The 12,286-nt window shown below is 36.5% G+C and overlaps 1 protein-coding gene across 2 annotated transcripts in view; it reads right to left on the bottom strand.

Annotated features, from left to right (window-relative positions):
• smyd3 (SET and MYND domain containing 3) overlaps positions 1-12,286 on the bottom strand; it is a 195,882-nt gene that overhangs the window by 19,092 nt on the left and 164,504 nt on the right. For both annotated transcript variants that reach the window (XM_081347483.1, XM_081347484.1), the window contains exons 9-10: positions 3,746-3,833; positions 2,726-2,900 (exon numbers count right to left, since the gene is read on the bottom strand). In XM_081347483.1, coding sequence (XP_081203609.1) covers positions 2,726-2,900; positions 3,746-3,833 — 263 coding nt within the window. The remainder of the gene's footprint in view (positions 1-2,725; positions 2,901-3,745; positions 3,834-12,286) is intronic.

The following is a 12,286-nucleotide window of genomic DNA, read 5'->3' as shown; positions in this document are numbered from 1 at the left end:
TAGGGCATGTGCAATGATAATGAATTAAAGGGGAAAAAATAGGGCACGGTTGGAAAATTTGCTCTAGGCTATGGACATTATATATTAGTATATCTGTGATGTGTTGGGCTAAAGAACATTCTGAGAGCAAAAAGCTTTTTCTTCAGTGATGGCAAATGAAAAGTTGCAGCAATCCGACAAAATCTACATTCATTAAGCAACATGTACTACTTTTTCAAAAGTTTAGTCGATCAAAATTCCTGTGATGTCAAAGCTGAATTTTCAGCATCGCTTCAGTGTCACCTGATCCTTCAGAAATCATTCTAATATGCTGATTTACTGCTCATAAGAAACATTTATAATTATTATCAATGTTGAAAACAGTTGTGCTTCTTATTTGTGGAGAACAAGATATTTTCTTCAGGATTCTTTGATGAATAGGAAGTTCAAACGAATGGAATTTAGTTGAAACTGAAATCTTTTGTAACTTTCCTGTCACTTTTGGCCATTTTAATGTATTGTTATTAGTATAGTATTTCAGTATATAAACCTCTTTGGGTAGCAGACATTAAATTCTCTTAGCCGAAGACAAGTGCAGAAATCATTGTGAAAGCAGCAATTATCAGCACTTGAAGGATATGCAATGAAAATGACCAAATGGTTGAAATATTCCTGTGTGCGGCATTTATCTTTGTTTATAATGTGCATTTATCTTGTTGTACTAACAGCAGAAACTGCGGCGACACTGGCAACCATCAATCTCAATGTCGATTCCGTATTTAAAAAGCCATTTTAGCAGCACTTTTCCTTTTCCTTGCAATTGGCAGCCCTCCCTCGACACCATAAACATTCATCAGACGCAGTATAAAGCTGGAGAATAAGAATCCAACAGGCAATATAAAAACTTATTCACGCTTTGTGTGAGCTGACATGGGAAGACGGGATCCAGTGCAGTAGAAAAATAACAACCATGTTAATATTTCCTCCCTTTGACAGGAGAAAAGCTGTTGGGTAATTTCACTTTTTTTCTAAGGTCCAATGCCTCTGAAGCTCTGATCCAAATTTTGCTTTACTGTTTACTTATGGATTTAGTGGAAATCACTGGAGGTCTACTGCCGCTGCAAATTGACATCTGCAGGAGCTTGAAGTCAATAATCTCTTTGCGTTTGGCCTGAAGGAATGTATTATTCTCAGCACTATGGGAAAGAGACCTTTCCAAACAGCTTTTTTCCCAAAAACCTCAAATGAAATACCACAATAGAAGAGTCCCAAACCTCCTACAGAGGATCTTCTGTTTTCCTTTCCTGACGAATGCGCTCACAAACGCCTTGCTTTAGAAGAAGACCCGTTTCCATCGGTGTTTCAGAGCTTCCTGTTCTACACGTCTCACGGGAAGTCTTATAGTGGCTACTGTGCACAAAACTAAGACTTGGTGTCATGCACATTGATTCTGTGCTAGTTGGTGATGAATACTGTCCTGCAGTGCATGTCACCTGGGGTCTGCCCTTTCCTAAATTGATCCATTTGTTCCATTTAAACACAGCTGAACAAGCTTTTTTTGATAAATGTTATAGAAAAAAAAAAACCTGTGTATTTGGGTAGGTAACATAGTGTATTCTAGCAGGGTGTACAAGCATTTTAAATGTCCTGAGACGATAAATCTGATAGTATCCTATACAAAACCAATACATTTTCCCTCCCAAAATGCCATTTTTTATGTTGAAACATTGAAACCGTTGTGTCAAAAAGAGAATAACACTATAATGTCTTTTTTGCTGTTGTTTTATCATCCAAAAAGTGAAAAACATCATTTTGATCAGTTAGGTCCTTACACACTGCCTCCGAAACTTTCGTCCGTCATACATTTTTTTTGTATCGAGTTCGATTTTCTGCATTTTTCGCATCCGTAGCAAGCGTTTTAAACGGATAGTTCACCCAAAAATGAAAATTTTGTCATCATTTACTCTCCCTTAAGTTGTTCCAAACCTGTATGACTTTCTTTCTTCTGCTGAACACAAAAGAAGATATTTTAAAGAAAGTCGGTAACCAAACGACCCCATTAACTTCCATAGGAGGAAAAAAATAAATACTATGGATGTCAATGGGGACCAGCAACTGTTTAATTACCAACCTTCTTTAAAATATCTTCTTTTGTGTTTAGAAGAAGAAAGGAAATCATACAGGTTTGGAACAACTTGAGGGAGAGTAAATGATGACAGAATTTTCATTTTTGGGTGAACTATCCCTTTAAGAGGTGTTTTGGAAATTCAGAGCCACCGAATGACGAATACGGAAAAACGCATACGGAAATTTCGGACTCAGTGTGCAAGGACCTTTAGGCATCCAATACTTACGCAACCAGATAGTTGATGGACCCCATTGACTTCTATAGTATTTTTTAGAAGAAAGGAAATCATACAGGTTTGGAACAACTTGACGGTGAGTAAATGATGACAGAATTTTCATTTTGAAGTGAACTATTCCTTTGGTAATGAATAGTACATAAAATGATCGTTAGAAAGTAGAAAATAGTACAACAAGGATCTTTTCTTCAATACTGCCTGGTGTTTCTATGAACTAAATCTGCACTTGTCTGTTTTGGATCTTCCGACACGAGCGAGTCTGTGTGAGTCACAGTTCTAATTGGACTTTTATAGATTTGATGGAGGTGTATTCCTTGGAGATTTACCAGGGTAATCTGTCAGTGAAGATATAGATCAGAGAACTTTTAGAGGCATGCACTCACTTGTAAGGTCCCAGAGCCCTATTGCCGTACTCTAGTGCCGTCTCGTAGTGATCCAGACTAATGCAAGCATCCATGGCCAGATCCAGCAGCCTGAGCACGTAGATGTTCCTGTCCGGGATGACGTCTGCATATCTGTGCAAAAGAGCTCGACTCTCTTTCAACAACTCCTCCCAGTCTTTTGATTAAACAGTTAAGGACACAATTAAAAAGAAGCAGGACTGTATTACAAAAACTACAGTAGTTAAAGGCGCACTATGCAAGATTTGTACCTTAATATAACAGCTTCGAAGTCATTTCGATGGTAAACTAATTCGTAGTAGGGCGAATCATCCCGATAGCAATGCAGGTTTGAGAGGTGGCGCCCCGACAAATCTCGCGAGAATCACGACTTGCTTTACGGCACGACGTCACATACATCAACAACATATGAAGCAGCCTCTATGGAAGACACTAGCACGCATTTCAGACGTGAATCATGGCAGTGTCGACGAAGAAAACGAAGAATGCGCGGTCGGAAGAGTCAAGGAAAAGAAAACGAGAAACTGACGGCGTGAGGATTTACGACAGTAACGTTAAATACAAGTACTCCACAGCAACTCTAGGGGTCGCTGTTTGACAAAAACGGAAACTGCATAGTCTGCCTTTAAGACCAAGAAAGTCTTGCTGGTTAAGCCAGTTGGGAACCCACTGGCACACAGATTTCAAAATATAATCTACCCTCTTGTTATTTCAGCAGGAAGACACCCTGCATTTTCTTTTATACATCAGACGCATGTCCAAAGGGTAAACGCAAGTGAGCTAGACAGAACTGACAGCTTTACCCTCACACCTTTCACATCAATCTTTTGGAAACTGATATGATTACTGTATCGGGCATCGTTTGCAGAGTCTAGCAGTTGTTTCCAGGGCAAAACCGCTACAGGCTAGTTGCCTTCACCCAGCTAAACCCTGAGATATAGTCAGCGTATCGCTCACCGAGTGTTAGACAGTAATATCATTTGATTCAACTGTGAAGGATACGCTGCTCAGACTGAAGCTGCTCCAGGTGAGGGATGGCGTCTCTTAAGGATGTCCACGCCGTCGTCTCTCCAGACAGCATGTCACAGTCCTGTTCACAAAACAATATCACATAAAATCATTTTAAGCAGTTCCTGATTGAACAGGAGCAAAAGCAAAAAAATGACAATGCATGGACAAGGTAAATCAAAGGTTTATGTATTCATTTACTTATTAATACATATTTAAATATTATTTATTTAATTTATAAAAATATTTATTTGTATAATTTGTAATTGTATTTATTTATATGTGTAAATCTGTCTTTATGTATTTTAAAAAAGCAGTATATAAATGTAGAAAATGGCATACTACTGCAAGTATAAATCAATGGACAATCTCAATCAAAAGTAGCTAAAAATTCTATATTTATTTACACCCTTATTAGGTGTGAATTACTAACTTATTTACTTATTTAGGATGAATGTATTTACAATTAAATTGCATTGTAAATTTATACATTTACATTTTGTTTTAAAATGTATTTAAATATTATTTATTTATAAATGTACTTGTTTTTGTAAGTTATAATCAAATTATTTTCCTATCTTTTCCTATACATATAAACAAAATCACCATTTAAAAAAAAAATGAAATAACACTGCAAATACGAATCAATAGTCAATAAAAAGTAAATCTAAAGTGTTTTATTTATTTATTTATAAATATTTATATATTCATATTTATGCATTACACCTTCCAAAATTCTAAACTGCGAGAAAATGTTGCAATTCCGGTTAACATTTGTGAAAAGAAAATAACCTATATTAGAGCCGAAGCTATCAATGTTAGATTTGACCAAAGACGCTTGAGCTTTTACTGAATTATAGTTCAAATTTATGTGTGTAGATCATCAAACATCAAAGACCTTCGTACACACAACACAACAAAAAACATTAAAAGGAGAATGAGAGAAGCTGTCAGGATTAGAGAGCCGTGAGGTGTGTGAAAACTGAAAAGGCTTGTTTCTGAGAGGGCAACTTTATTTCAGGATAAGTGTGATGACAAGTCGGAGCCATAGGGGGGTCTGTCAGACACTCAAATCCCTGTGGAGAGACGTACGTGTGTGTGTGTGTGTGTGTGTGTAGCCCTTGGGGATACACATATAAGTGCCTCTGAGACATCAAAGCCGTGTGATGTATCAGAGGTGAACAGTCACGCTGCTGACAATATACTCTAATGTTACTGCCTAAGCGCGCGCACACACACACACACACACACACACACACACACACACACACACACACACACACACACACACACACACACACACACACACACACACACACACACACACACACACACACACACACACAATAAATTTAAACTCTTTTTATTTCCTTTATATGCCATTTCTCACTGTTTTTGAAAATAACTCTTGATCACTCTTTGGGGTCAGTATTTTTTTCTTTTTTTTTCTGCTTTAAAAGAAATTAATACTTTTGTTCAGCAAGGATGCATTACATAGATGGTATCAGATACTATGGTAATTTGATAAGAACCATGGGGTTTTTTGATATATTTATACACCATAGTACTGTAAGTCTACTATCTGGTGCTATAAGATGCTTTAAAAAATACTTTTGTATTATCAACATGGTATTGTCCAAAAAACATGGCATTACTTGTTTCCATGGTGTGCAGATATTTACTCTCTTTTTCTACATGCATTTTACCCTTACAAAACCGGACTATGGTGTACGGTAAATTAACATTCTTTTAACAAGGGCCTCCTTATGGCTTCTAAAATAATCTGTAACTACCTTTTATATTCTTAAATTCAATGGGGTTCTATATACAACCCTAGGGTTCTCGGATCAATTTTAAAGAAAATAAAGGGTATGCCAAAGATTTTCTGTATAAGGAGAACTCTTAAATGATTGCATAATACTTTCATGCTTAATGGCTATCTCCAATTTTCTAGTGATACAGTAGCATACATAAAATTGCTAAAACTGAAGTGAGAAGACCATCAAAAAGACAAACTTAAAATTGATGCTGTCCATATTTGCTCTCGTAGACGCAACATGTACAAGATAACATGCGACATACAGTATCTACAATTTCAGAAACATCCTGTATTGGTTTTTAGAAATATTTTATTGCAAGCTTCAAGGCATGAGAACATACCAAAAACATGGACATCTTTATCAGGCCAAGTTCTGCAGATGAGAAAGGCCATCATGAATTTATGTATGAATTGGGCAAAAACTAAAAAAAAATTTGACATCAGCCTCACTGCAGTATTTCATGAAGCCGTGTGGAGATTCAGCCAAGGGTTGAGAAACCAATTTTAGTTTTTTAGAGACAAAATGAATTCAGATATTCATGGTGAGCTGTACAAAGTGTACACTGTTATGTGTTTTTGTTCAAGTGCACTCAGTCCATGCAAACTATGCAAGCTTTATAAATGATTTATCAGGGAAGAGAGTGCAAGCTGACCGAAATGTGGATGTCATGAGAGGCCAAAAACCCACAGGCCATCCACCAATGAGTGCTACTAACTTCCAGAAATCTCCACCGGACCATAATGCTCGGTTTCTACTGCAGAATCACTAATAAAACTGAAAGCTGCACATGAAATCACTTATCGCTGAACATGGTAAACACACCAAACCCTGAGGTATTGCCACAAGACAAAAACAGTCTTTTTACCTGCACATTATGTCAGAATCCATTTTACATTCTGGTCAGATCTGTATAATTATAAAATGGCTTTGAAGCTTTAAATTAAACATCTAATTGCTGCTTGCACAAATGGGCCTGTGCATGATGCAACAACTTTTCTATTTGCTGCTCCTATTCAATGAAAAAGCCATTTTCTTGTTAACGTGAACAGCCTAATTACAGGGAGTGAGAATCAAATTGTAGACGGTGGTTCAGACTTTGTTTATTATTGTGTAAATTCAATAATCATGTTATTCATTACAGTACTGATTAGAGTGCACTGAGTTCGAAAATATTCCACTGAACAAAGCATGACAGGAAGTCTAATGCTTTAGCAAATGTATCCCATTTCATATAGTCCTACTACACATAAAAGCACTTTGCCGACAAAAGCACATCGAAAACATGCCGAACTGTCAAAAATGTCTCCTTTTTTGTTATGCAACAGGTTGTTGGTTTATTCACTAAAAAAGCACGCATGTTTAAGTGCAGCAAAAAAAAAAAAAAAAAAAATATATATATAGGTATATATATATATTGTATTGTATATATATATATATATATAACAATAACGAGTTCCAGATCCAAATGTAAGTTGCTCAAGTTTATTAGACAGAGAAAGTACTCAGATCAGACAAGATGCAGGAGACTTGATGAAACTTGACAGACAATACCATAATAGGAATACTCAGGGTGCACTACAAGAGACTGGTCGATGTAAATTCCCGAACTGGTAATCCAGCGCCACACAGGACTCAGAGGAGAACGCGGGTATCAAACACAGCAGGTAGTTCTGACGAGATAACTGGCAACGAGAACAAGACATGAGTGACGAACCGACACCCAGCATAACTCACTCCAGCTAGATATAGGCAGTAACTAGCTGCAGCTGAAGTGACTGATTGGAGTAATGAGCTGGTCCCAAGGCAACAAACAAGCAACACACACATAGACCCAACACCTACCACACACCAACAGATCCACAAAATGAACACAAGGATTTGTGAACCGTGACATATGACATATATATATATATATATATATATATATATATATATATATATATATATATATATATACACTCACCTAAAGGATTATTAGGAACACCTGTTCAATTTCTCATTAATGCGATTATCTAATCAACCAATCACATGGCAGTTGCTTCAATGCATTTAGGAGTGTGGTCCTGGTCAAGACAATCTCCTGAACTCCAAACTGAATGTCAGAATGGGAAAGAAAGGTGATTTAAGCTATTTTGAGCGTGGCATGGTTGTTGGTGCCAGACGGGCCGGTCTGAGTATTTCACAATCTGCTCAGTTACTGGGATTTTCACGCACAACCATTTCTAGGGTTTACAAAGAATGGTGTGAAAAGGGAAAAACATCCATTATGCGGCAGTCCTGTGGGCGAAAATGCCTTGTTGATGCTAGAGGTCAGAGGAGAATGGGCCGACTGATTCAAGCTGATAGAAGAGCAACTTTGACTAAAATAACCACTCGTTACAACCGAGGTATGCAGCAAAGCATTTGTGAAGCCACAACACGCACAACCTTGAGGCGGATGGGCTCCAACAGCAGAAGACCCCACCGGGTACCACTCATCTCCACTACAAATAGGAAAAAGAGGCTACAATTTGCACGAGCTCACCAAAATTGGACAGTTGAAGACTGGAAAAATGTTGCCTGGTCTGATGAGTCTCGATTTCTGTTGAGACATTCAGATGGTAGAGTCAGAATTTGGCGTAAACAGAATGAGAACATGGATCCATCATGCCTTTTTACCACTGTGCAGGCTGGTGGTGGTGGTGTAATGGTGTGGGGGATGTTTTCTTGGCACACTTTAGGCCCCTTAGTGCCAGTTGGGCATCGTTTAAATGCCACGGCCTACCTGAGCATTGTTTCTGACCATGTCCATCCCTTTATGACCACCATGTACCCATCCTCTGATGGCTACTTCCAGCAGAATAATGCACCATGTCACAAAGCTCGAATCATTTCAAATTGGTTTCTTGAACATGACAATGAGTTCACTGTACTAAAATGGCCCCCACAGTCACCAGATCTCAACCCAATAGAGCATCTTTGGGATGTGGTGGAACGGGAGCTTCGTGCCCTGGATGTGCATCCCACAAATCTCCATCAACTGCAAGATGCTATCCTATCAATATGGGCCAACATTTCTAAAGAATGCTTTCTGCACCTTGTTGAATCAATGCCACGTAGAATTAAGGCAGTTCTGAAGGCGAAAGGGGGTCAAACACAGTATTAGTATGGTGTTCCTAATAATCCTTTAGGTGAGTGTATATATATATATACACACACTGTATATACAGTATTCCTGTCAGAATAAAAATGTAAAAATAATAATTTAGAAGATGCAGAAATAAGAAATGCAGAATAAAAAAATAAAAAAACATTTGTATAAAATATTATATTATTTAAAAGTTTATTTCAATTAATTTGCTAAATTAATATGCAAACTTTTTTTCAAATTATCTGCAGATGCCCTGCACCTCTTTCTGGGGTTAACTCTCCTCTTGCATACTATTTAGAATACTATTTGCATACTATAAGAAATGGGACACAGCTCATTTGTAAAGGAGATATGGCGCAAATGTGAAAGAACACTGAACACTAGAACACTGAAAAAAAGCAGAGACATGCACCGTGTGACCAGACAGTCCTTCATGAACCGAGTAACATCTGTGACCCCCCACGTGACTGTCAGACTGAATCACATCTCCGGTCTCGGGAGATTCTGGGAAGGTGATAACCTGAGCAACCCCTTCCTGTACTTAACTGCACATACAGCTGCTCTATTGTTTTAGAGTGTCAGTGTGTCCTACTGAACTCACACAGGTTGTCAGATTACCGCAAAGCCAGTGGTGAATCAACAAATCCCTCTCATCAGAGTGTCATCAGTGTAACACTTCACACACCTCACCTGTATAATTACCTCACACACACACACACGTGCACACACACGCGCACACACATACATACACGCATGCACGCACACACACACATGTTGGGTTTTCATGTTTTTTGGGGACTTTTCATAGACCTAATGATTTTTATACTGTACAAACTGTATAATCTATCCCCTAATCATAAACCTATCCATCACAAAAACAAAAACTTTCTGCATTTTTACATTTTCAAAAAACATAATTTAGTCTGATTTATAAGCTGTTTTTGACAAGGGGACCAAAACATTTCGGATATTGCCAACTTTGTGGGGACATTTTGTCCCCATAACGTAGGGTTAACCTGGACCACAATGACAGTATGTGATGGAGTGTGATGATAAGACATGTATTGAACAACAAAAACAAGGAGAAAAAAAAAAACTGTAAAAAAGATTTCTACTGTATTGTAGAAAATGTGAGTGGAGTTTTTAAGGTCATAAATTAAATAAATACTATATACACTATTGTTTAAAAGTTTTGGGACAGTACATTTAAAAAAATAATAATACTTTATTCAGTAAGGATGCATTAAATTTATCAAAAATGACAGTAAAAATATGTATAATGATAATAAAAAAAATGTTTGAGCTTTTTTTTCATGAAAGAATACTGAAAAAAAAAAAAGTTTCCACAAAAATATTAAGCAGCATAACTGTTTTGAACATTGATAATAATCAGAAATGTTTATTGAGCACCAAATCAACATATTAAAATGATTTCTGAAGGATCATGTGACACTGAAGACTGGAGTAATGATGCTGTCAATTCAGCTTCGCATCCCAAGGATAAATTACATTTAAAAATATTCAAATAAAAACACTGTTATTTTAATTTATAATATTTTTCACAATATTACTGTATTTTTTAACAAATAACTGCAGCCTTTGTGAGCAAAAGAGACATTTAAAAACATTTTACTAATCTTACCGATCCCAGTACAGGCGTAGAAGACAATAAATAATTTTACTTTTAAATACAATTATTTTCAATAATTTATTAAATTTATATTTCTATAATACTCTGTCTCTATGATATTCTGGTGCCTAGGCTCATTCATATTTTATCTAAAATGACTTGCATTCAGTTGGTTGATGGATAGACGGATGGATAGACGGATGGATGGATGGATGGATGGATGGATGGATGGATGGATGGATGGAACAGATGCATGGACAAATAGATGAGTTTGTACCACACATATCAGTTGTCCTAAACTCCAAAACTTATGAAAAACAAGCTTAAAAAGCTTCCACTGTTTCTTCAACTGTTGGATTCAGGGATGAAACCCAAGTCTCCATCTCAGCAGCCTTGAGCAAGAGCGTTTATTCTTATCTGCACGTATCTGACAGATGACTCAAGCAGAGGTCAGTCTGAGCAGCTGTGTAGGTGTTAACAGCAGGATAAAGCCTCTTTCTCTTGAGCTCACAGCACACTTATTTAGCATGGTATGCCGGCATGCAGGTGCAAAATAACCACAACATAAGCCTGAAAGGAACTTGTGTATGCCATTGACATGCTGGAGCACACATGACACCAGTTCTGTTTTTTTTTATGTCAAGCCCTTTTGACTTTTAATCATTCCCAGGATATTAATGTGTTATGGACTTTTTACTAGTAACAATAGCTATTTTTGATATGAATTACATTTTCACTAGTGAAAACGTAAATTCTTGACATCAACAATGATGTCCTCATTGATATCATTCTTGATATGTGACCCTGGACCACAAAACCAGTCTTATGGGTATTTTTTTCTAAATTGAAATTTATACACATCTTTCCAATGATGCATGGTTTGTTAGTATAGGACAATATTTGACCGAGATACAACTATTTGAAAATCTGGAATCTGAGGGTGCAGAAAATATTGAGAAAATCTCCTTTAAAGATGTCCATTTCTATTGGCGATTGTGCTGCATCCACTCAAAAAAAATATATTTTTTATATATTTAAGGTGGGAAATTTACTAAATATCTTCATGGAGCATGATCTTTACTTAATATCCTAATGATTTTTGGCATAAAAGAAAAATCAATAATTTTGACCCATACAATGTTTTGTTGGCTATTGCCACAAATATCCCAGTGCGACTCAAGACAGGTTTTGTGATCCAGGGTCACATATAAACAATTTTTCTTGATATCTGAAATTGTATTTTTACTAGTAGGTAATTAGTAGTAATTTTGGGTTACATTTTACTTTAAGGTGTCATTGTTACAGTGTAATTGTATAATTAAGTACTGAGTAATATTAAGCAACTACATGTACTTACTATAGGGTTAGGGTAGGATTAGGATTTGGTTGAGTGTTATTTGCATGTAATTATGCATAATTTACTGTTATTTCTATGGTAAGTACATGTAACATACTGTATGTACTGTAACAAGGACACTGTAAAATAAAGTGTTACCAAAGTGTTTTGCAACATAATACCTTTGCAAAGCCATTTTGACTTAATCACTCCCAGGATATGAATTTTTGATATCAAGAAATCAAGTTTTTAGTCTAGTGAAAATGTAATTCCTGATATAAAAATAGCCATTATTACATGGAAAAATTCCATTGCTGACATCAAGAATTATCCTTTTAACTTGTTGATGAATCAAAAATTCATATCCTAGGAATGATTAAAAGCCGAAACAGCTTGCCATATTTCTTTTGTCACTCGCACATGCATTTGATGGGATAGTTCAACAAAAAATGTAAATCACTGACTCAACCTCACATGTCATTCCAAACCTGTTATGACTTTCTTCCTTCTGTGAAATACAAAAGAAGACATTTTCAAAAAGTTTTTTGTCCATACAATAATACTCAATGGGGTCCATAAAAACGTATCACTGTATGGACAAAAAACAAGAAACATTTTT

This window comes from Scardinius erythrophthalmus, assembly GCF_964197995.2.
Source record: "Scardinius erythrophthalmus genome assembly, chromosome: 19".
NCBI classification, from domain to species: Eukaryota; Metazoa; Chordata; class Actinopteri; order Cypriniformes; family Leuciscidae; genus Scardinius; species Scardinius erythrophthalmus.
Note: the sequence above shows the minus strand (reverse complement) of the source record. Positions and strands in the feature narration are given on the sequence as shown.